Source organism: Eumetopias jubatus, unplaced genomic scaffold, assembly GCF_037043125.1.
Source record: "Eumetopias jubatus isolate StellerSeaLion01/CBP00866 unplaced genomic scaffold, mEumJub1_p1.0 scaffold_15, whole genome shotgun sequence".
Classification (NCBI taxonomy): Eukaryota; Metazoa; Chordata; class Mammalia; order Carnivora; family Otariidae; genus Eumetopias; species Eumetopias jubatus.
In genome coordinates, this window is record NW_028274821.1 from 73,995,102 (window position 1) to 74,020,904 (window position 25,803).

At 35.1% G+C, this 25,803-nt stretch overlaps 1 protein-coding gene across 1 annotated transcript in view; it reads left to right on the forward strand.

Annotated features, from left to right (window-relative positions):
• Window positions 1-25,803, forward strand: part of KIAA1958 (KIAA1958 ortholog) — a 147,201-nt gene that overhangs the window by 104,725 nt on the left and 16,673 nt on the right. The window contains exon 3 of the mRNA XM_028107872.2: window positions 4,490-4,573. Within this exon, the coding sequence (XP_027963673.1) occupies window positions 4,490-4,573 (84 nt within the window). The remainder of the gene's footprint in view (window positions 1-4,489; window positions 4,574-25,803) is intronic.

Consider the following 25,803-nt stretch of genomic DNA (forward strand, 5'->3'; position numbering starts at 1 on the left):
AAATGTATTATGGTATATCCATTATAAATACAGCTATAGATAGGGGCAACTATGTATATGATGATATGGAGCTACATTGTAATACATTGTAATGGTAAAAAGAGTGTAGAATAGAATGTATAGTATATTCCATCCCCCTTTTTGCGGGGCAAAAAGTAAGTGCATGTGCATAGAAAAATCAAAAATTATACCCCATAAATTGGCAGTATTGGTCATCATGCAGAGGGAAATGTGGCAGCAAGGAGATGGGGTGGGAGGGTGACTTACTTTCATTCTATACCCATGTGTAACTTTCAGATACTGAATTATATGCTGTATTGCCTATTGAAAGTTTATTAATTTATTAAAATTAAATGGATTGTGGGCCATACTGAAAAAAGTTAATCATAATTTTTATCTCAGGACATACAGGTAGATGTTCTAGTGGATGGCAGACTGAAATGTGAAAAATAAAACTGTAAAGCTCTTGGAAGAAATAGATCTTCCATTACTTTGGGATAAGCAAGATTTCTTAAGCAAAATGCAAAAAGCATGAACCAATAAAGGAAAAAAATTGATAATTGGGCGATACTAGGATTAAGAACTCTTATTTATTAAAAACACCATTAGGAAAGTGAAAAGGCAAGCCACAGATTGGAAGAAGATATTTGCAATATGTATTACTGACAAAGACTCAAACAATATGTTAAAACCTTCTACAAACTGTAAGAAAAGGGCAGACAATCCAACAGAAAAATGACTTGAACAGGTACTTCACAGAGAGAATATTCAAATGGCCAATAAGTATATAAAGAGGTGTTCGACTTCTTTAGTCATCAGGGAAATGAAAATTAAAACTACAGTGCAGTACCACCCCACACCCAGCAGAATGGCTAAAAAAAAAAAAAAAGAAAAAACTACTTAGTGTTGCTGAAGATATGGAGCAAACTGAACTCTCATATACTCCTGTTTGTGAAAGTAAATTGGTACAAGACAAGCACTTTGGAAAATTGTTTGTCAGTATCTGTTAAAGCTACTGAAACCTATGATTTCCTCTGGCCCAATAATTCCACTTCTAAGTAAACACCCAACATGATCATTTCATAGAATGTTCATAACAATTTCATTGGAAATAACCCTGAACTGAAAACTACCCAAATGCCCAATAGAATGGAAACATAAATTGTGATATAGTCACACAATGGAATGTTACAAAATAATGAGGGTAAATTATCTACAGCTACAAAACAAAATGGATGAAACTCACAAACAAAATGTTGAAATAAAGAAGCCAAGCACAAGAGTCCATCCTCTTAGATTCCATTGATACTAGTAATAATAATAGACCAGACAATTGTATTATGTTTCTCTTGATGGGAGGGATAGCTGTTACTCTTGATGGGAGGGAACAACTGGAAGAAGGGGCCAGGAGAAAGACTCCGGGGATGCTAGTGGTGTTCTTTTTCTTGATCTGGATACTGGATTTAGTTTGTGAAAATTAATTACATGCATTTAATGACTGGTCTACTTTATTGTATGTTTGTTATACCTAATAAAAAGTTTTTGAAAGGAAGTGGATCAGAAGTTTTTCTAAAACTAGACATAAAAGCAAGATAAATGTAACAGTTTTATATTTTGTTATCAATCTTCCCTGGTCTTATTTGATTGTGTAATTAGCTAAAAAACGATTACTTGAATTTGAAGCCATTTACTTCCACCTATTCATGCAAAATGAATGAGGGTTTCCTCTACTCTTCTGCCTCCTTTTGTGGCACATTCCAGGCTCTTAGGAAAAGGATTTTTTAGTTCTATTTTTCTATAGATATAATGGCTCTTAACTAAGATTGAGACTGAGTAGAAAGAGGAGAAAGGCTTGAAACAAAACTGGGCTGAGGTTGTTGAAGCAGTGCTAACGTGTTGGTCAGCTGTAAGAGTGTTAGCAGGCTCTCCAAATGTGAATGGAGGAGATGCAGATGTGAAAGAACTGGCTGCCTTACCCAGGAAATTTGCAGATGAGTGACTCCAGACCCTTCCATTCTTCTTCACCAGTTCCTCTTACAGTATACTGACTAAGGAGGTGTAATTAAGTTCAACAGACTTAAACTCTTTTATTCACATACCCCTTGAAAGAACTTTGAAAAAAATGATAGCATTCACTGATACTTAAATGGACACCCAAAGGTTTCCAACAGTTTATCTTTTAAAAAAGGAGGTAGGAAATACTGAGTATTTTATGAAGTGAAGATGTGGATTGACTGTAAGTAGAATTAATATTTCATGTACTTGATAATAGTTAAGCATCTTATGAACAAAAGCATGCTGAATCTGAAAGAACTGAATAGTTTTAAGCCTCTGTCTTGAACATTCTGATAGTCCTGCAGAATATTCTATTTCTAGTGAAAAGAACCAACTTCACTAACCTATAACCCCCTCAGAAGTCCTAAATTCACCCCAACTCAGGCCCAAATATCCTCCTTCTGATGGCAGATTTCACCTACATCAGAATATGTGTAAGAACAAAGAAGGACAAGACATGCTATGGATTTAATCATCGATTTATAAATTTTGTTTGCCTCCTCAAAGTCTTTTACACCCCAGAGTATATACCATAGTAGATTTGGGATGGCAGCATGTGCAAACTCAGTCTTCATCTCAGACAAATAAGTTTTATAAAAGATTCTGTGTGAAACTTGAGAAACTAGAAGTTTTTTCCCTGAAGTTGTCTATGAATGTTTATTTCTAAGAAAGTCTTTGGAGTTTGAAGTCCACTATGGTAGATATTTAAACAATTAGTCAAAATGAACAGATGTGTCAGCCCCTTGGCTTTACATGTAAACAGCCAAGGAAGCCAGCCTGGTAAAAGGTTACATGCAAAGTGTGCCTTCCTTCTTTTTGATGGAAAGATACACATCTTTATTGTTGATATATAAACAGTTTTAATGGGAAGAAAATGACATAATCAAAAAAGTCTAAAGAGGCATAAAATATACTTTTGTATATTGAATTTTAGAAAGATGATCTTTCAAAAATGTGCCTATAAAAATATCTAATTAGCTAGTTTAGTGATTTTTAGTTCATTTCATTTTATAAACTTGTGAGGATTTTGGCAATTGTACATTAGAGCTGTCATTTAAAAATAACATTCTCATTCATAAATGTGTATAGTAATACAAAAAGTGTATTTTATGAATAAAATTCAGTTTATTAGATATATATGGTTATTACAAAGACTTCCACTGAGCAACCTTACAAATTAAAATTTTCCTAAAGAAGATAATCAGGATAAACAAACTATTTTACATACTGTAGAATCAGAAATTACATTTTTATGTTGTTTTAAGTTGAGCTTGACGCTTGCCTCTCAACAATTGGATAGCCCAGTTTTCTATTGTGTACTTTCATTTTTAGAATTTCTCTTTTTGAGTTACACCCATGTCTGACATAACAGTGGTGAATTTTGACAAAATGTTTTTATTGTTAATGTTAAGAATCCAAATTTAAATTACATATTACTGAAAGGAAACAATTTAAATGATATCATTGAACTTAATATAAAAAAAAACAACTGAGTAAAAAAGTAGTTTCTCTCAAACCTCATCCTGAGCATGGATTCCTGCCACCGAGGATCGGATATTGATCAAGCATCCTGAGTAATTCACAAGTACACTAAAGTGTGAGAACTGCTAGTCTACAGCAACATTACTTAATCGTGGGTGATCCATAATGGAAAGAGGCAACCCTAGTCCTTGGTGGAAGAGTGTAACTAATGAACTAATAAAATGATTTGTCCAAGAGATATACCCCTTTCCTTACATCTGGATTATAGTAGCCTGATTCAAGTTTCACTGTCCTGTCTTTATACCTGTGAAGTTTTATCCTCATTACTTTACAAAATACTAAATATTTTTATCACTTATTACAAACTGCCCCGCAATTGCATACAGAATATTTATAAACTGTATTTACCTAAATTGCCAGAGTGTTGAATAAACTACTACAAATGATCTGTTTAGTAACTTTTAAATATAGATTTCTAGTGATGTGCTAAGTAACAAATTTGAATATTTTAGTTCAGTAAAATGGAACCAGTAAAACCTCTGGTTTCACAAATGAAGTGATTCAAAATGAGTGTGTCAGCTTTAATGGGGCCCTTGCACACTGCAGTAGGGTGAATAGCACATTTCTGTCTCAACGTTCCTCCTAAAACAGAGGCTGGCTCTGATCTCACTCTTCCCACAAACCTTCATGCACAAAACTTGCATGTCAGTGACACGAGAAGCTCATTTTGATTGTAATAGGCCATACTCTTGTCTAGCACATCACTTGTGAAACTGAAGTTGGCTATTATAATGCAGCAGGTATGTAAATAATAACATTTTGAGTGATCTCTATGAAATGGATTCCTTCTTTCCCTTTTCATTATAAGAGGAAACTTTATTTCAGAGTAGAAAATGCATTGTCTGAACTCATCAACACCCTCTCTATCCCTCCCCTCCCCAATTTGTTGCAGACCAGGATGAAAGAGCAGCTGAGCTCAGCAGGGAGCAGAATGAGAAAACCATCCGGAGCACGCAGACCGCGCTCCGCAATTTCCGAGAGTTCCTCATCTCCAAGTATCCCTCTGAAACAAGAGAGATTTATGTCATCCCTTGCAAGGAGTTGGATGCCTACCTGGCCTCTTTCTTTGTGGATGCCAGGCAGAAGGATGGGTCTGAATATGAACCCAACAGCTTGGCCAATTACCAGTGTGGACTTGAACGGTACCTAAAAGAACACAGGTATGGCTACAGTATCACCAGGGATAAGGAATTCAAGCGCTCCCAGGAGGCCCTGAAACAGAAGCAGATTGAACTCCGCTGCAAAGGAAAAGGAAATAAGCCACACAAGTCCATGAAACTCACCTTTGCTGATGAACTCATTCTGCGGAAAAGGGGACTACTAAGCCGCTATAATCCCGAGGGTCTTCTCAACCTTGTCTGGCTCAACAACACAAAAGCTTTTGGGCACTGCACAGGTTTTCATGGATCTACCTTGAAGTGGGGTGATATCCGGCTCCGGGTAACAGAAACAGGGCTGGAGTACTTAGAGTGGATGGGTCAAGACACCGGTGACCTAAATGCCAAAACCAAGAGAGGTGGCACGGACTCTCGTGTGTATGCCACCCAGCACGCCCCACAGACCTGCCCCGTACAGGACTATAAGGAGTATGCCCAGCGGCGGCCTCCTGCCATGCGCTACGAGGATGCTCCTTTCTACCTGTCCATCAAGCCAGTCGTGAACTTGGCAGCTCTGCATTGGTACAACTGTCAAGCCCTCGGCAAGAACAAGCTGGCCAAGATGGTGAAGACCATGTGTGAGAAGGGTAACATCCCTGGCAGGAAAACCAACTTCAGTGTGTATCAAAGCTGCAGCACCTTGTCTGAGGCCCAGAGCAACCAGCTGGTGCTTATCTGTAACAATCTGAGCCAGCAGGCCGCTCAGTCAGTGGCTGGGCACTCCAACAGTGGCAATTTCATTGTCTCTGCCTCCTATGACTCTTCCTCAGACACTGCTTGACCAGGTGGCTTGAGCAAGAGCCCAGTTTGGTTACTACGTCCAGAGAAACTGACTATACACTGCTTCTCGTTCCCTTTCCTCTGCCCTCAGTATTAACTTTATAAAAATATAAATATATAATATATTTTTCTTTTTACAAATAAGCCAATGGAGATAGTTTAGTATTGCTAACATAGTATTTATAGGCTTAACACAAATGTACTTGTGGGTGATTAAATGTAATTGCTGTTACAGACTCTACAAAACCATAGTGGTTCTCAGGCAACACAAAGTAGAGAAGAAATTCCGTTTTTAAAGAACTGTCAGAAAAGTCACTGAAAGTTATCCTAGACACTTGTGTCCTCAACTCCTGCTTTCCTTCCCACCCCACCTCTCATTTTTAGTCTAGTTAATAAATGGCTTTATTTTTTTAATTTTTAAAATTTTGTATTAATCAGGAGGAGACAATATTAACTCTACTGCTTACACAGAACTGTATTCAATCAGATCCAGAATATGAACATGTTGATATAAGCTCAGCAAATTATCTACATACTTTTTTTAGCTGAATTAGAATTTTAGCTCCTGTGCCTCATTTTTTGTAATGTCTGAAAATCTAGATGTTTAACATCTTTTCTTTTGGGGGCAATAAAGGTGCCATTCTTTTTGGAAGATACATAATTTTTAAATAATATGCAAAGTCCAATATTGTGGCGATAAAGACTGTTAATAGCTCATTTTTACTGTTGTGCTTAAATCTGGATAGAATATTTTTTGTTCCCTAAGAAATCAGTTAAAATGAAGTGTGATTTTCAGATTTACAAAACTATCAAAGTTTTTAAAAATGTTCCCAAGCATTAGATTGTATATCAAACATAAAAAGAAGGTAGAGAATGGGAGAGTCTTATTAAAAATCCAGAAGCACTAGTCAAGACAACACAAGAGTCCACTCTTCAAAGCCCAAATCCCCTGAATTATTTATTTATAAGCATTAAACTTTGGTCTCTTTTCCCGAGGAGATTACTTGACTCTGTAGTTGAGATCAAAAGAATATTGACACTCATTTTGGGTAACAACATTTTGTCACCAGATTTAGCTGAATTCAAAGCATTCTTGAAAATGTGCAGAGTTTCTTCTACAGTAAATATAAATTTATCTGTGATACCCTGCAATTATAATAATAATAATTGTGGTTAAACAACTCTTTGTGGTGGTTTTTCCAAGGTCTTTCTTTTCAAGTCTTGAAGTCTGTGGTATATTTTTAGTTAAGATCCTTCAATAACAATATAAGTTTAGACAATAGGACGACAATAAAGTTGAGCTAGGTTCCTGTCCTGTATAAGCATTAACACATAAAAAAATCCAAATCTTAATAGCTTTATTGGATTCTATTGGGAAGTATTTGTTCTTCAAGGCAACCTCATAATTCACATTAGCTAGGAGGGTAGGTGGTATTTTATGTATTAATTTATCGTAGACCAGGACAAACTTCATTTTGATTTGCTTTGCTAAATCATCACATTAACTGAGCTTTCCCATGGCTAGGCATCTTTTCCCAACACTAAGTTGTAAACATATAAAGACCCATTCCTCTAAGCTGTGACCTTTCCTTGGGCTCCGGAGTAGAAAGTCTGCTGTGGACTTTGTGTGGAATCCACTTTACTTCGTGACTTTTCCTCTATAGGGAGGCATCCAGAAACAAGAAGAAAGGGTGGAAGATATCTTGCTTTATTGTTTTATATTAACGATGATACCCACCATTTTTTGAGCTAGTGTGTGTGCCAGCACTGTGCCAAGTGACTTATTACATGCATCATTTATACAATAGTTATTAACTGTATGAAAATTAGAAAATTCAGATAAGCATAAAGAAAATTCTCCTGAATCTGCTGGCCAAAAAATAACCACTGTTAATATTTTGGTGAATATTTCTTTAGACATTTCAATACATATATATTTATTTCTATATATATTATCTTTAATCCTTTCAATCCTGGAAAAGGTTAGTTGGTTAGTTATCTCCATTTTATGTTGAGATCAAGACAAATCAGTTAGGGTATAGTTAAGGAAATGGTACTGTCTGTCATCTGACTGCAGGGTTTTTTTCTGTTTATTTTCTTTATTTCCAACTCCTATTCAGGTTCCAGTGATTTGAGCCAGAAATGGGGACACAGTATCATTCCCTCTCTGAAGGCTATCTAATTAAATGGAATGCTTGAGTGATCTTTCATGATGGCACACTGTGCTCCCTAATGCCCCCTCTTCTGTTCATTTTGAACCACAGGGCCTCTTTCTTCAAGTTCTCTTTACAAAACTTTCCTTATTCTATACCCGGTTTGTAAGTACACAGGACAGCCTACTGTAAAATAATTCTTTTTAAAAAAAATAAGGTTGTTTTTAATGGGTTACCTCTCATGTTTAAAATTTTTTTTCTGTGAAACATTTAAAATGTAATTGTGCATTTTATTTTTGCATTGACATACTTTTAAAAATTCTTAATATGTTTTTGACAACAAAGTAAGTTTGTGTTGAGAAAGAAGAGCAGTCAGTATGTACTGAGAAAGCAGAACTAGGAGATTTTGCATCCCTCTGTGTGTTTATTGAGGTAGTACTAACATGAAAGTCTCTCTCCTATTTTATCCTATCGCATTTTCATTCAGAACACAATTAAATTGAGAATGTGAATTACTTTTTAATTATTTATATTTTGCTTTGATAACTCAAACCAAATAGGAACATTGTGATCTAGATTTAGAAAACTTTTCTGAAGAATGGCTTGGTAGAAGTTTAGCTGAACTGTAGTATCTTTTTGGGTTAATGAAATTACAAAAATTATCTACAACTACCTCTAAATTTTGTGTTTTTATATAAACAATACTGAAGACATGCTACTGCCTGATGCCATTTTTATTATTTGTTATTTTAGCTTAAAAAAATGTTATGTTCATACTGTGGCAGTGGTACATGCCAAAATATCGTATATGTGCTTTAGTGAAAATTCAGCAGTCCGGCAGGTGTTTACTACAACTGAATGTGCTGCCTTCCCAGGCAATCCTCTGGTTCATAAAACAACAATAAAACCATATTTGCAAAATTTACACTTTTAGGTCAGTGTAAGGTCATGTAAGAAAGAGACCGTGCCCCTCACATGACTCTGGAAGTTTTGCACTGTCCACAACAAAAATGTCAAACCCATCTGTCAGCTTTTGGGGGACATACCTGCAAAATTCAGTCTTTCTTCTAAGTGAGTGACTGGCTGTTGAAAACCATGGATGGTAGCAATTTTTCTTTAAAAACCCATAATGTCTGAAAAAATTCGAGATATTCAGGTTGTTTATCCAACAGAGCATATTCTTAAAATTCCATTTCTTACCATGGGTAGTAGGGGTGGTCTGAATATGATTTGTAATACACCAGCTACTTAAAATATTTGTTATCTTATAGATATTTTTCCCTGTGTTAATTCACTTTTCCCTATGTTAAATTACTTTCTGATGCACACAAGAATAGTCTGAAATTTTTCTAGGGTAGATCAAGTCTCTCTGGTTTTTCAGTTAGGTTATTGTTAGCTGAAACTTCCATCACATTAATTTGTCTAAGTCATATGGCTTAGCTTTTTAGATGTCATGATATCAAATGACTTCACTGAGATGAGAATTTCCAGTCATATCAACAAATACTTGAACACTATTGTCTAGAGACTGGGAAGGGTACAAAGATGTATAAAATAGTCCCTACCCTCAAAGAATTTATAAAAGATACTGTAATAAAAGTTTCATTTCATTTTTGAGAGCTCACCAAAAAAGTCTGCCAATACTATCTTGCATCATTTCCCAGTCTTTGTACTCATGCAGTTTGTCAATTATTCAGCCATTGAAAATATTGGTTTGCTGTGGGATACATAATACTGCTTTGAGTATTTTGAGGAGAATCTTCCTTAAGAGCCTGTTTTAAAATCAATATGAAGGCAAAGCCATTCCTACACCACCCAGTGTGTTCACGTAGGTGCACACATGTATAAGAAGGTGTAGATTGTCAACAATGACTATCATTTACTGAGTACTTACAATGTGCCAGAGTACTAAGTGCTTCTGTAGGTTGTTTCACTTAACTCTCGCTTAATCCTGAGGGTAAGTATGATTATTTCTCCTTAATAGATGAGGAAATCCAGAGGAGCCAAATGCGTTGCCCATATCACAGCTAATACAAAGAGCATCAGGATCTGAAACAGATCCAGATACCATGAAGTACTGTCCTTTTCTGCTGTAGCCGCTTGTTCACAAAGTGATTTGCTCTGCTTCTGTAGACTCTCTGAAGTGATAAATTATGAATGAAATCCCTGATGCAATAAAATCATCAGTATTCATTGTCTCCATAATGAGAGCAGTGCCATCACCTGGCATGTTTGTTAGTACAACATTGTTTAGGCCTCATTATTTTAGTTACTTTGAGATGGAACATTCGGTACTTTGTTTCCTCCCTGGCCATGCTTAGAGAGCAAAAGTTTGTGTCACTTTTTAAAGGACACTTAACTTTGTCATGGAGATGAGTGTGTGTACAAGTAATTATATTTTAAAAATGATTGTCATTTGTTTTTATAAATCAGATGGGGAAAGGGGGGGTTCTAGGCAGAGGGAATATCTCAAGCCCAAAAGCCAATATTGCTGTCCACCAGATACTGAATATTGATTGCCAGTTTGCCAGGGAGTTTCATCTTGCCTGCAAATTAACAATATTTAATATAGGAATTTGTTGTTAATTTTTTTTAATCTATCGAGATTGTTTTTGGGGCACCTGCCGGACTCAGTTGGTAGAGCATATGACTCGATCCTCAGGGTCATGAGTTCAAGTCCCACATGGGCGTGGAGCCTACGAAAAGAAAGAGAGAAAGAAAGATTGTTTTTAACAGAAAGTTTTTAAGGAAAAATACTATCCTTGTGCTTCTCAGAGATTGACCAGAACCCATTCAGATTTTCTCTAGTTTGACTATCTCCATAGTTCAATATATTAGAAACAAACATTTCTGATTTTAATCGGCTTCTTGTGACTCGTTTTCTTTATAGGAAAGAAGTATTTTGGTCCTTATTTCTCTGGCCAAAATATAGTTGTAATACTTAATATCTATAAATAAAAACTCTACTATGTGATAAAGGAAATAAATTTCCAAGCCTAGAGGAGAAGTCAAGGGGAGTATATGATCATGTATTGCAGTAAGCTGATTTTTAAAAGTTTCCTTTATGAAAAAAAGTATTACAAATACTAAAGAATTAAGTTCTCATCAATTAGTCTAATAGATTTTTTCTCAAAGAGAATTCCTTTATATCAGATCTTGGCATATTACCATATACAGGTAGAGAGAGAGTTGCTTATTAGGAAACACACCATTGGCAAAGGCACCCTCAGTTGCGTTTTCGTATTCAGCATTGCTTCTCTGCCCCACTTGGATCTGGCTGAGATGAAATGAATTGTATAGCTTTTCATAAGGCAAAGTGATGAAGATAGGATGATTTTAAGAAATCCTTGCCATTGAATATAACTGGGACACAGAAATACACTGCATATATCATCCTTCAGTGGTTGGTGTATTTCTAATGATATAAAAACAGAAAAGGGGATGATATTGGCAAACTGCCAACAACTCTGATTTCACTTCTAATTAGAGAAAAGAAAGATAATCAGAATTTCTCATGCTTCATCCTATCTGTAAATTGATCGTTTGGGCCTGCCAAAGCTGAAGGAAACACCTGATTTGGTATTAAAGATTGCATTTTTTTAAATTATTTTTTAAAGACAGTATTTTAATACATTTAAATTGAGTTTTATATAAACCATGACTTTGTTGAATTACACTCAGTATTAAGTCAGTACTAATTTGATCAGAATATTAATTAGGTCAGAATATTAGTGTAAACCATCATCTTTGCTGAATTATAGAGGATGACCTGGAAAGGACCCAAGAGATCCTCTAGCCCAGTGCTCTTCAGTGCTATGTCGAATAGGAGTCACCATGTCTTGCAGGTAGGCAGCAAGGAGGGCAAGAAGATAGAGATTACAAGGGAATCTTCAAACGCTGATTCTCCAGGAATTCTCATGTTCCCTATGCCCCTACCTTCCTACTTTGAAACTCACCCGACTGAATGAGCTACTTACTCCATGACACATCCTTCACGTGGAAGCTGGAAAATAAGATCGAAAACATCTACTCTAACCCACCCCTCTTTTATAGGAGAGAGAACAGCCCCAGATACATTAATGAGTGCCCAGGTGAACACACCTTGTTAGAGTCAGAACCAGAACTAGAAGCCAGGCACCCTGACTTTTAGTCCACAGAGAAGAGTTGAGGGTGGTAAAACAATCCTACATTTCCACTGAGTTAGAAGGGGTATCCTGTTCTTGTTTTCAAAATTGTAATAGTTTTTAAGCCCTCAGTCAAGTTTGTACTAGGAGTAGATTCAAGCTGCCAGTTTCCAAGTAGGCTATTTTTGCATGTGAATTTTCACTTTTCATTTTATACTGTTACATCTTGATTTTAGCAACTTCTTTTTTTGGAATTGATGAAATAATCTCTAAATGTTAACTGTTCACTTTTTTAAACGAACATCTCTCAGCTTACCCCATTCATATTTAGTTTTCATTTACAGAGGGAAAACTAGTTTTCAAGTATATGAATTCCAGTTATAGATTATGAACTGAAAAGTAACTTTTTGTTTAGTGTGGTATTTATTTGTATATCCAGCTACATAGTACTTATATTACCAGTTTTGAATGCAGTCTATAATACCCTTTTTTACTCTATGGAAAGATTAAGATACCATTTGAAGGTTTGGGACATATCTTCAAAAGATCAAACTTCTATCAACATAATAAGGATGTTTCTGAAATGTATTTAGTTATAGGGAGGAAAAAGAAAATGGGAATTAATGGAAGACTTATAGCAGGAAGATGTTGAAATACAAAGTATTTGTAAACTTTCCTATTATCCTGCTTGGTCTTCTAAAGAGGAATTCAAGCATAAATATAAAAAATTTTCACAAATTTTTATTTTACAAATTATATTTACCAGATTATAGCTGAAGAAAAAGGTGAAATTCTAGGATTTTTTTTAAAGTACAGTGGAATTATTTGTCTTTTGAATGCAATGTTGAATTTTGCTAGACTTCTGATGTTCTTCTTTGTATTACACTGGAATTCGAGAGTATTTTTACCATAGTACATTAATTTCAGAGAGCTTTGAACATGCTTTGGCACAATTTATTTATTTGTAAGTAGAATTAGGAAGACATCAGCAATATAGAATCCTAAAAGTAATTGTGCATACTGTATTTAAGTGATTTTTATACCTGTTTACTTTCTGTAATTTTTACATTTTATAAATCAAATACCTTAGTATACTTCCACTAGAAATTAATTTATAATTGATTATTTATACTGGATGAAGTAGCAGGTCCATTTTAGTATTAATCCACTCAGATTAACTTTATCTAACTGAATTTTTATATCTATAATTCATTATATTACAACTTTTTAAATAGCATTTATAACAGAAGAACTTTTGTTTTATAAAGTATTTGTTACAAAAAAAAAACCCATCTTGCCAAAAACCATTACAATTTCTATGCATTGTGTAATATTCAGTGACGTCGCTGTTGAGATTTGCATGTTGTTGTAGGTGCTTTTTCATGTCTGTGTTTGTGGTGTTTATATGGAATTGTTAACCACTGCTGCTATCACTTATTGTAGTTAAACTGAAAAACTGTGCTAAGAGGCTGTGCCAGTCAACATTTGTTATGTGTGACTTGTGAAAATGTGTACTTAGTTGTTTAATATTTTGAGCCAGCACTTAGTGGCCTCTACAGAAGGAAATATAGTAGTTGTCGAGTTGTGCCAACTTCAGAATCTCGTTTCACATGTGTAATTCCAGGTCAGATTTTCTTCCATACTTTCCCCAACTCTTTGAAAGGAAAGTTTGCAAAAAGAAAAAGCAAGAATTCTTAACTTCTTCCAGTACTCTCCCCACTTTAGATCTTTTTTTGTTCTTCCGATACTTGAACACATTACAGAGAAATCCGATAGAATGAAAGTGTAGCAGCATGATTACCTTTATCTGGTTATTTTTATCCAGGTAAATGATAACAGGACTATGAGGTGCCTACATTATTTTTGTTGGTTATCATGGCTTATTGTTTGAAATGCATTTGATAAGAATATTTAGTTTTTAAAATTTATTTATTAGGGACTATAGAAACCTCAGAGTTCCCAAGTATTAACTTTTATATTCAGCATTTACATGGGCTTATTTAACATATTTATTTATTTGACTTATGACCATCAGAATTTTTTCATGCCCACCTGTCTTTAGTTTGGTTCCTGGTATTTCCATCTTGCCTCAGCAATTACAAACACACTCTGAAAGTAGAGAGAAAATTATTTCAGTGAATGAATTCTATAGTTTGTTAGAATTCCACATGGGGGAAATATCATTATATGTTTATACTCTTAAAATGGAAGTGAAACTGTCATAAAATGCTAAGAAAAGAAGGCTACTTCCTTAAGAGCATTTTAATACCAACACACCAGAATTCCTTGCTTAGTGCAGGGTTTCATTCTATCTGTTCAATGGGTTTCTAATTATGAGATTTCTTTAATAAAGGGATAATCTCCTGAATTATATAGAGGCTTTTTGTGTGACTGCAGATATATGGCGACAGCCAGTGCTGTATTTGGAAACATTGCTGCTGAAATTGCTGATTTAATTCTAAGAATATTAAAACTAATTCATCAAGGCCCCTGCCACTTCTTTGCTTAAAGGAAAAGAAAGGCAGATTCTAATTGTGAGACTTTTCTCCAGAATATGCTTTAAATATTTACCCCTCAATGGAGGTGATAAAGCAATAAAAGGAAATTCAATTATGTATGTTCTAAAGAAGTTCTGCCCTTGTCCAGTGGCCTCCAGAGCAACACTAAAGTATTTCTTGACTCCTGCACTGGGGGTTTTCAGGCAAGGCCTTTATACTCAGAATTTTTTTTATATTTTGGACACCAAAGATTATGGCACGATATATCCTGATGATTAACGGTTTCTATTAGATAGCTGTGGGCACGTTTATTTGAATTCTGCTCTTGGATTTTTTTTATCCACTTCGGGTCTTCTGTACATTTTGTATGTCTGTCCTGAGGACCTTATGCCCAGGGCAACTCTTTAATTAAATCATGCATATATATTTATTAGGTTTCTAACTTATAGAGTATGTTTCCATCATGACTTTAAGCTTTTTTTCACTGCTAAAATTACAGATAGATTTGCCAGATTAGCCCCATTGTGAGCAATAGCTTGTACCTTTTTCGTTGTAATCTGGAAATGTAACTGTAACCCCATAGGCCTGAGACCTGGCAAGAGAATGACTGGAAGCATTTTGGATTCAACAGAATCACTTAAATGACTCATTTATCTGTTAAAGTGAAGAACTTTGTTTAATAGAATGAATGCTATGTTCAACTTAAGGTCTTCCATCTTACGAATTATTTTAAGATTTTTAAGATTATTTTAAGAGTAATTTTAAGATTTCTTTTACTCTACCACTTAGAAGTTAATTGGGATTAAAAAGGTAGATTTGTCAATTTATTCAGTATAATTTAACACCAGGCATTTTTGTAAAACAAATATAACCACCACAATTAATACTTAGAAAAATTTTATGAAAAATGATATTGTTCTTTGGAGATGCATTTACTGCCCCCCCAATTTGGTAGATTGTAATTTTTTATATATTTTCTGGCCACTTGGCTTTTAACTGATTTATGGGAAAAAAGCATATGTGTGCCTGATGTTCACTCTAATCCTATTTTAAAGTTCTCTTTTTAAACTGCTGCAATTAAAATTTGTGAAAGAGAGAAAGGTGAATTGAAATGGAGGGAAATTTCTGTTAATATGTTAAGATGTGTGACTGTGATGCTCTTGGTTAATTAATCCTTTGCCAAGTTGATATTTGTATTAATATGATAGAACTTTTTTGTTAATAAGAATATACTGTTGGCTTCATTCTTATTTTGTTGCTCACTGCTTTTCATACTAAGGTGTTTTCATCTTTTTCAGCTCACTGTTTTTGCTTCATATTTGTCTGTGTACTTGTGCTCTAAATAAAATTCTAGTTTTATGTCCCAGCGGCTTATTCCATTGTGTGTGTAATATTTGTCTCTAACGTCGCATAATTTTCTATTGTTTTCAGTATTTGTTGGTACAGCCTAAAATTTAAGGATGTAAGAAAAAAATCCAGTAGGGGTGCCTGGGTGGCTTAGTCGGTTAAGCATCTGACTCATGATTTCAGCTCAGGTCATGATCTCAGGGTCTTGAGATGGAGCCCAGCATCAGGCTCCATGTGGGGCATAGAGCCTGCTTGGGATTCTCTCTCTTCCTCTCCCTCTGCCCCTCCCTTCCCCTCACGTGTGTGTGTGTGTACTGTCTTTCTCAAAAAAAAAAAAAAAAAAGGAAAAGAAAAATCCAATAAAATCAGCTAATGAGCATCAGTGATGTCTCCATAATGAGAGCATGCTTTAATCACAGTATTTTGTCTCTGTTTGGATATGACCAGTCTTCCTTCATTTAATAAATGGTTTCCTGCAAAGCTGGCTGATTTTTGTAGCCACAACAAACAATTTTAAAAACAAGCCACATTTTGAAAAAAAAAATTGTCCTGGTCACTGTGCATTAGGCCCCAGGATATAGTCAATACATATTGAGCAGACTATTCCATATCAGGTGTTGTTTCTCTTTCTTTCTTCTTTCTTTTTCTCTTTCTTTCTCTTCCTTCCTTCCTTCCTTCCTTCCTTCCTTCCTTCCTTCCTTCCTTCCTTCTTTCTTTCTTTCTTTCTTTCTCTCTCTTTTCTTTTCTTTTCTTTTCTTTTCTTGTCTGTCTTTCTGTCTGTCTTTTTTTTTATGTACGCAGCAAAGTTTATTGAGTGATAGTACAAAGCTCCCAAAGAGAGAGGGGACCCGAGATGGGTTGCCCCAGGTGTTGTTTCTAACCACTAAGGAGGGGGAAATCATGGCAGGAGAAGCATTTCTACATGAATATGCTCACGCATAGCCCATAGGGTAGGGAAGACACTTTCAGACAGCTGAATTAATCATATGCTTCCTGGAGCCCCAGGTCCAAAAATCCTGTTAATGGAACAGAAGTCTCCACTACAAACTCACTATCTATGAGCTCTGCGGCCAATTGCACAAAGTTATACCAAGCTAAGTAGATGTCAGGTTCCATACGTCCTCATTTTTATGAAAATCTTTTTGGTCAGATATAATTCCCCATGTGCCATTTGTTGTATTTAGCACATTTGATGGTAAATATTCCTATTCTTTAGGCAGAATAGGAATGGTTATTCAAAATGATTATAATTGTTTAACTTCAGACATCTTTGTTGTGTCACAAAAATTCTTCAATAAAGAAAAACTAAAATGCCAGAAAATACAATGTTCTTTATCACAGTCATTTGTTTTACAGAAATGCAAATGTATTTCTTTCATATCTATGAATAATCCACCAGTCTTTACTCACAGAAAGCTGAATATTGCAAACAAGGGATAACTGTATTTTCTTTTCTTTTCTAAGATTTTCTTTATTTGACAGAGACAGCGAGAGAGGGAACACTTAAGCAGGGGGAGCGGGAGAGGGAGAAGCAGGCTTCCCTCCAAGCAAGGAGCCCGATGCGGGGCTCGATCCCAGGATCCTGGGATCATGACCTGAGCCGAAGGCAGACGCTTAACGGCTGAGCCACCCAGGTGCCCCGTGATAACTGTATTTTCGTATAATATTATTATTCTTTAAGATTTTATTCATATATTTGACAGAGAGAGACACAGCGAGAGAGGGAACACAAGCAGGGGGATTGGGAGAGGGAGAAGCAGGCTTCCCACGGAGCAGGGAGCCCAATGTGGGGCTTGATCCCAGGACCCTAGGATCATGACCTGAACCGAAGGCAGACGCTTAATGACTGAGCCACCCAGGCGCCCCTTGTATGATATTATTTTAAAGTTACTTTATAAATCGCTATAATTTAGTATGTTTTCCTGGTACTTCAAGAAACAAAGAACTTACCTTTAAATTTGTTTACAAGTTATACATTTAAGACATGCCTAAATAAATAAATAAAATATGTCAAATTTTATTTCCTCAATAGGGGAAGAATATTAGAATTCAAGTTGAGTAATATTTAGCCTACAAGTCAGAAAATGTTTTCTTTTTAAAAAAAAGTTTATTTAATTTATTCATCATTTTATGAGAAGATATCAAGTAACTAAAATGTCTAACATGTACAAAATACTTCACGTTGGTGATATACCATCTGAAAAGATTATGGTAAAAGCAAACATTGAATTGATGGCAAACATTTTCAGACCAAACTATTGTTTTCTTAAAAGAACACTTTATTAAAATTTATAATGCTTTTAGAAAGTGTTAAGGCAAAAATGCTCATTGTGAAAAATTTGACACATACTAATAAATATAATAAAAGGAAATAAAAACCACAGGAATTTTACTACCCATAAAAATAATTCAACAAATATTTTGGTGTTTTATTTTATAATTCTTAAGCATAGATGTCCTTAAAAAATTGTAGTCAAGCTACATTTATTGTTTTGTGTATTTATAAAAGATCTTTAGCCTTTGAAAGTGTGATTATTATAAGTTACATAGTTTAACATTGCATAGTAGTACCAAAATCCATTTTATGGTGCTTTTGTTGGATTGGATTTGTGTCCAGTTTTTCACTTTTATAAATTTGCCTTCAAGAACATCATTAAGCATACATTTTTGTATGTAACTATGATTAAATGTTTAGCATAAATTTCTACAAGAGGAATTCCTGGGCCAAATAAAAAAACATTTATTTTTCCTACAAATACATTTCCAAAATTGTACTTATTTTTATAACTTTAAAAAATAATATATTCATATTGTAAAGCTTACAAGTCTCACAAAGGTAAATACTAACCAGTGTGATATGTATCCTTCCAAATTTTTTTCTAAACTAGTGCAAAGTTCCCCTTATCCTAGCCAATACCTAGATATGGACCTTTTTATATTTTTCCAGTTTGATAAATGAAATACATCTTCTTTTAATTATAATGTATTATTATTAATGCTTTTGTTATTTGTATTTCTTCTATGAATAATTGCCTGTCATATCCCGGGCCCATATTCTAGTGAGTAATCTTTTTCCAATTGATTTAAAGGAGATTTTCATATGTACTTCGTCACTTTATGTGTTACAAGTATTTTCTCCAGGTCTGTTTATTGTCTTTTAAAATTTATTCAATGCAGAACTTTTGAATTTTTATGTCATCTGATTTGTTAATCTTTTTTATAGCTCTGGTTTTATCATGCTGAGAAAGGCTTTACTTACTTCCCAAATCATGAAAATTGTCTTCTTTATGGAAACAGCCTTTTGAAAAAAAGATCTATTTGGAAATGTGTGTGGTATGAAATAGGAATCTAAATTTGCTTTTGTTTTTCCAACCCAATAGCTTATTATCTCAAAGCATTTATTGAAGAGTCCATCCTTTCCTCAGCAATTTAAATTGGAGCCTTTATTATATACACAATTTGCATATTTACACAGGCCGTTTCTGGACTTTCTTCTGTTGCACTGATCTATTTGTCTCTTTCTTTTCCAGAACTTAAACTTTAAATTATTGCAGTATTATAGTACATATTTATATCTTTCAGGGCAAAGCCTCCCAAATACTCTTTTCAAAATTTCCTTGCTTTTCTTATGGATTTACTCTCCCAGATAAACTTTAGAATCAACCTGACCAGTAACAACAAAAAGGGGGATTTTAATTAGAATTACCCCACATTAAAGATTACTTGGAGAAATTAAACATCCTTATGATATTGAGCCTTTCCATCCAGGTACATGGTATCACTCTTCATTTATTAGGTTTATATATACATTTTTAATTTTAAGAATTTTTTGAGTGAGCGCCTGGGTGGCTCAGTCAGTTAAGTGTCCAACTCTTGGTTACAGCTCAGGTCATGATCTCGGGGTCTTGAATCAAGTCCTGCATTGGGTTCTACACTCAGCACAGAGTCTGTTTGAGATTCTCTCTCCCTCTCCCTCTGCCCCCCAACTCATGCTCTCTTTATAAATAAATAAATAAATAAATAAATAAATAAATAAATAAATAAATAAACATAATTTTAAAGAATTTTTTGAAAGTCTTCTTTCTGAATTTTACAGACATAAAAGGGCACAAATAATGTACAGCTTGGCTGATTTTCATGGAGCAAGCATATTGCTGAAAACACCACCTAGAGGAAGACCTAGAACATTGCCTGAAACTCAGAAACTTCCCTCCTGTGCCCTCCGAGGCTCAAGCAACCACTTTGTTATTTCACCATAGAGTCATTTTCTTTGTTTTTGAATTACATAAGTGGACCATTTCAACTCACTCTGTTGTGTCTGGCCCCTTGTTTAATATTGTGTTTGTGGGCTTCATCCATATTTTTCATGTTAGTTGATTCCAGTAGTCCATTCCTTGCCGTTATTGTATAATATATTGTATAAATATTTTACAATTTCATTTGCATTCTATTGTTTATGAACATATGAATATTTCCAGCTCGGAGCTTTCTATTATTTTTTTTAAGATTTTATTTATTTATTTGACAGAGAGACACAGAAAGGGAACACAAGCAGGGGGAGTGGGAGAGGGAGAAGCAGGCTTCCCGCCGAGCAGGGAGCCCGATGTGGGGCTTGATCCCAGGACCTCTGGGATCATGACCTGAGCCGAAGGCAGACGCTTAACGACTGAGCCACCCAGGCGCCTGGGGCTTTCATTATTAATTGTACTTTTATGAACACTCATCTTACATGCCTTTCAGTAAACATGTACACATTTCTGTTGGGTATATACTCAGGTGAGGGTTGCTGGATCATAGAGTATTTGTGTGTTCAACTTTAGTAGATACTACCAATTAGTTTCCAAAGTGGGTGTGCAAATTGACATTTCTACCAGCTGAGTAGGAGTGTTCCTATGGTTCCACATCCTCACCAATGCTTGATATTTGCAGATTTTGTTTTTTATTTTAGACATTTTGGTAGATGGACTTTAATTTATGTTTCCCGAGAAATTACTGTTTTTTATTTTATACAGTGCCCATTCATGTTTGCCCATTTTTAATTGGTCTAGGTGCCTTCTAATTGGTTTGTTAGATATATGCACTTCAGATATCTTCTTTCACTAAGTGGCTTTCCTTTGCACCCTCTAAATGGGGCATTTTAATAAATGTCTTTTTAACTTCAAAGAAATTCAATTTATCAATCTTTTATTTTTGAGATGATAATATTGATGTTCAATTAAAAATATGCAGCTACCACAAGGGCATAAAGATGGTCTCCTATATATTTCTCTAGAACCTTTATTGTACCATTCACATTTAGGTCATGATCCATTTGGAATTGGTTTTTTTGTTTGTGGTGTGAGGTAAGCATTCAATTTACACATATTATGTTAAGGATTTTTGTGTCTGTTTATGAGCTGTGTTGGCTTGTAATTTTCTTTTTTTGTATTGTTCTTGTCATATTTTTTAATAGAAAAGTTATGGTGCCCTAAAAAAGAAAATGGGTATTATTCTCTCTTTCTCTATTCACTAGCAAGAGTTTTTAGGTTTGGCATTATTTGTTCCTTACATGTTAAAAGAATTTGCTAGTGAAATCCATCTCAACCTGAAGGGTTTTTTTTTTATATATGTATTTTAAATTACAGATTCAGTTTCTTTAATGGATGTAAGACTATTTAAATTTTATATTTCTTATTCAGTTTTAGTAAGTTGTGGCTTTCCTATATATTTGTCCATTTTATCCAAATTTTCAAATTTATTGGCATCAAGTTGTTCTTAATATCTTTTTACTATCTGTAGGATCTGTAGTGATAACCCCTGTTTCATTCTTTGTGTTGCAATTTGTGCCTTTCTTTCATTTTTCTTACCAGTTTATTAATTTTTTTAGTCTTTTCAAATCCATCTTTTTGGCATTACTTCTTTTTTAATTATAAATTTCCTATTGCATTGATTTCTGTTATGTGTACTATTTCCTTCTTTCTACTCTTTTGAGTATATATGTTGTTCTTTTTATCATTTCCTGGTACAGTTGATATTCAACCTTTCTTTCCTCATCTCTGCATTCAGTGCTATAATTTTCTCTATAGATACTGCAATAAGTGCCTTCCACAACTTTGACATATATATTATTATTTGGTTTGAAATATTTTCTTTTTTTTTAAGATTTTATTTATTTGAGAGAGAAAGAGAGAGCATGAGCAGGGTGGAGGGGTAGAGGGAGAGGGAGAAGCAGACTCCCCGCTGAACAGGGAGCCTGATGCAGGACTTGATCCCAGGATCCTGAGATCATGATCTGAGCTGAAGGTTCAGATACTTAAACCACTGAGCCACCAAGGCACCCCTGAAATATTTTCTAATTCCCATTGTTTTTTTCCCCCTTCATCAGGGGTTTATTTAGAAACATATTATTGCTTAGTGGTTAAAAGTTATCTTCTTGTAACTGATTTATATTTTAATTCTGCTGATACTCTAATCCTTAAATAATCCTATTTAATCCTTTGGAATGTTGAAGTTTGCTTTATGTCCTAGCATTTCTATTTTGGTAAAAGGACCATGTATCTTTGAAAAGAATGTGTCTTCTGCAGTTGTTAGATATGTTGTTCTTTGTGTATCAATTAAGTACAGTTTGATATTTGCATTGTTTCAGTCTTCTATATCTGTACTATTTTCTGTGTGTCCTTGTTCTGTCAGTTATAGAAAAGGATGTATTAAAGTCTTAGTTGTAGATTTGCTTATTTCTTTTTAGAATTCTCAACTTTTGCTCTTTATATTTTGAGACTGTGATTAGTAGAAATTTAGGATTGTTATATCTTTCTGTTGAATTTTAAAACATTACTCTTTATTTATAGTAATACATCTTGCCTTAAAGTCAGTTTTGTCTGATATATAGCTATACCAGCATTCTTTTCTTTACTGTTTACATAGTGTACCTTCTTTTCATCCTTTTACTTTCAACTTTTCTACCCTATTGATTCCTATGTGTAAGGAGCACATAGCTGAGTTTTGTTTCTTTATCCAAACTGACATCACTTATCTTTTTTAAAAAATTTATTTATTTGAGACAGAGAGAGAGAGATAGCATGAGCGGGGCGGGCGGGGGGGGGGGGGCGGGCGGGGCAGAGGGAGATAATCTCAAGCAGACTCCCCACTGAGCATGGAGCCCAACGTGGAGCTCAGTCTCATGACCCTGAGATCATGACCTGAGCTGAAACCAAGAGTTGGACACTCAACCACCTGAGCCACCCAGGCACCCTGACATCACCTATCTTTTAATTGGAATATTGATCCTGGAATAACTGATACATTTAGGTTTAAGTCTATAATCCTACATTTTTTGCTTTGTCCCATCTATTCTTTGTGCCTTGTTTTTGATTAAACAAGTCTTTTTTATTCCATTTCCTCCTCTATCAACTTATACATTCTTTCAATATTCTTGTAGTGGTTACCATGGAGATTAAAATATGCATTCTTGCACTGTTAAAGTCTACTTTAAATTAGTGTTTTCATCATTTTCTGGATAATGCAAGGACCTTTCAACACTAGCTCCAGTTACCCTCTTTGTGCTATAGTAATGAATATTAATTCTACATGCATTTAAAGCCCCACAAGACAGCTGTATTGTTATAAACAGCTGTGTTCATTTAGATTCACCTAAATATTCAATCTTTCTGGTGTTCTTTATTTTTTGTTATATCAATGTGTTTCCATCCTGGATCATTTCCTTTGCCTGAAAAACTCACTTTATTATCACTGAATACTTGACTGCTGATAATAAATACATTTGTTATTTTGTACGACTTACCCTGTATTTCACCTTTATTTTTGAATGATGCTTTGCTTAGTATGAATTCCACACTTGTAGCAATTTTCTTTCAGCACATTAAAGATAATCTGTCTTCTGGCTTCCATCACATCAGTTGAAAAATCAATCAATCTGTTGTTGCTCCTTTGAAAGTAATTTGTACTTTTCCTCCAGTTTCTTTTAAGATTTTCTCCTTGTCTTTTATCTACTCAACTTATAACACTCTGCACTGGGCCATCCTCCACTCTCTCACTCCACTCAAACTCTGACATCCCATGCTGGGAAGCTTTCCTACATGGAAGCCCTCATCATATTTCTTGAGCTGTGATACCTGGCACCAGACCACTCCCATGCAGGGAAGCCTTATTCACTCCAGTAAGACTCTGACTTTTCACATAGGGCTTCTTCCCATATCTCCAGGCAATCACACCACATACTCTGGCTACCCCTGCATGGGATATTTGGGTTTTTCTTCTCTCTGAGTTCAGGCTCTGTTGCCTCCCACTGAAACTTATTTCTTGCCCCAGTCAGTTTTCTATACCCCTTACTGGGCAGGCTTCTTGCTTCACTCTAAGCCCCCACAGCCCCTTCAACACACACATACTCCAGGAAAATGGATGTCTATTTTGCTCTGCCCCACCAACAGCTTTGTAACTGAAAAGTTCAGGAAGAAAAGGGAAAAAGAAGAGGAAGAGAAGAGAAAGAAGGGAGAGAATTCTATAATTTCCATTTTGTTAATAGATTCTAACGTTCTAGTAAAATTCTCTATCCTTTCCTTATTTCCTTGAACATATTAAAATTATTTTAAAGTCCATGTCTGACAACTCCAGTAATCTGGATAATCATGTTGTCTGATTTTTCCCCTGTTTTTCATTCATTTGGTCTTATTTTATAGTATAACTTGTTATTGAATTCTGGCCATTGTGTATGAAAATTTATTGAAGTTGTTATCCTTCCTCCAGAGAGGATTTAAATTTCTGCCAGCTAGCAAATAAGGTAGGCAGATCACCTTAATCCAGTTGAGACTGTTCTACATATCTTCCTTGACTTACACTGGGATTATATCTTGATAAACCCTCATAAGTTAAAATGTTTTAGGTAGAAAATGCATTTAATATGCCTAACCTACTGAACATAGCCTAGCCTAACTGACATGTGCTCAGAATACTGATGTTAGCCTACAGTTGGGCAAAATCATCTAACACAAAGCCTATTTTATAGTAGAGTGTTGAATATCTCACATAATATATTGAATAGTGCACTGAAAGTGAGAAACAGAATGGTCATGTGGGTACACAATGGTTGTGAGTCTATCGGTTGTTTACCCTTGTGATCGCGAGTTTGACTGGGAGTTGTGGCTGTCTGCCACTGCCCAGCATCACAAGAGAGCATCCTACCACATATCACTTAACCCAGGAAAAGATCAAAATTCAAATTTTGAAGTACAGTTTTTACTGAATGCCTATCACTTTCACATCATTGTACAGTTGAAAAATCATCAAGTTGAACCATCGTAAGTTGAACCCTCGTAAGTCAGGGACCATCTGTATTTCCAGTTTTTCTTATTCTTAAAGTTAAGCCTTTCCTGGGTCTCAGATGAAAGCCTGTATTGTTACCAAGTCTTCTCCTCAGAAGGCTCTGTTACTATTCTTGACTCCTCAGTGCCATGCAGTTTCCTTTTAGTGATTTTTCTGCTTGGTTTCTCTGCATCTTGCCTCTGCATGTTTAGCCTAGGAATCAGCAATTCCTGGAAGGAAAATTGCATGCAGAATGTTGGTTCACTTTTCCGTGGTTCCCTTCCTCCAGGACATCCAACTCTCAAGTACTGGCTGCTTATTAGCCTTGTACTTAAATATATGTATACTTGTTTCCCTGAGATTGCTGTAGACTTCAGGCTGCTTGTTTCTGTTTGGGCTCTATGACCTGCACTGCAACTCTTCAGATGATTGAAGAGGAAAACATGGTGATCAGTGCAGGACTCACTTCTGTGTGTTTCCCATCTCTCCAGGATTTTTGCTCCTTGAGTTCCAGTTAATTTTGTTTTCCAGTGCATTTTGTCTAGCCTTATTCTCAGCAGGAAAGATAGTATAATACCAGCTACTCCATTATAGCCCTAAATGGAAGTCCTCCTGCCATCATTTTTAAGTTTTCATTTCTTTTATTAACTTGTTCTTGGATGCTATGTCTTTCATGATTGAAAATATCTTTATTTTGCCCTAGTGCTTGAATAATACCGTAAGTAGGTAATAGAATTCTTCATTTTATAGTCTTTTCCCCTTACAACTCTGAGAAGACAGAGTCATTATTTTCTAGCATGTGGTCTCACAGATGAGAAATCTGATTCTTGTTACTATGTTAAAGACTTTT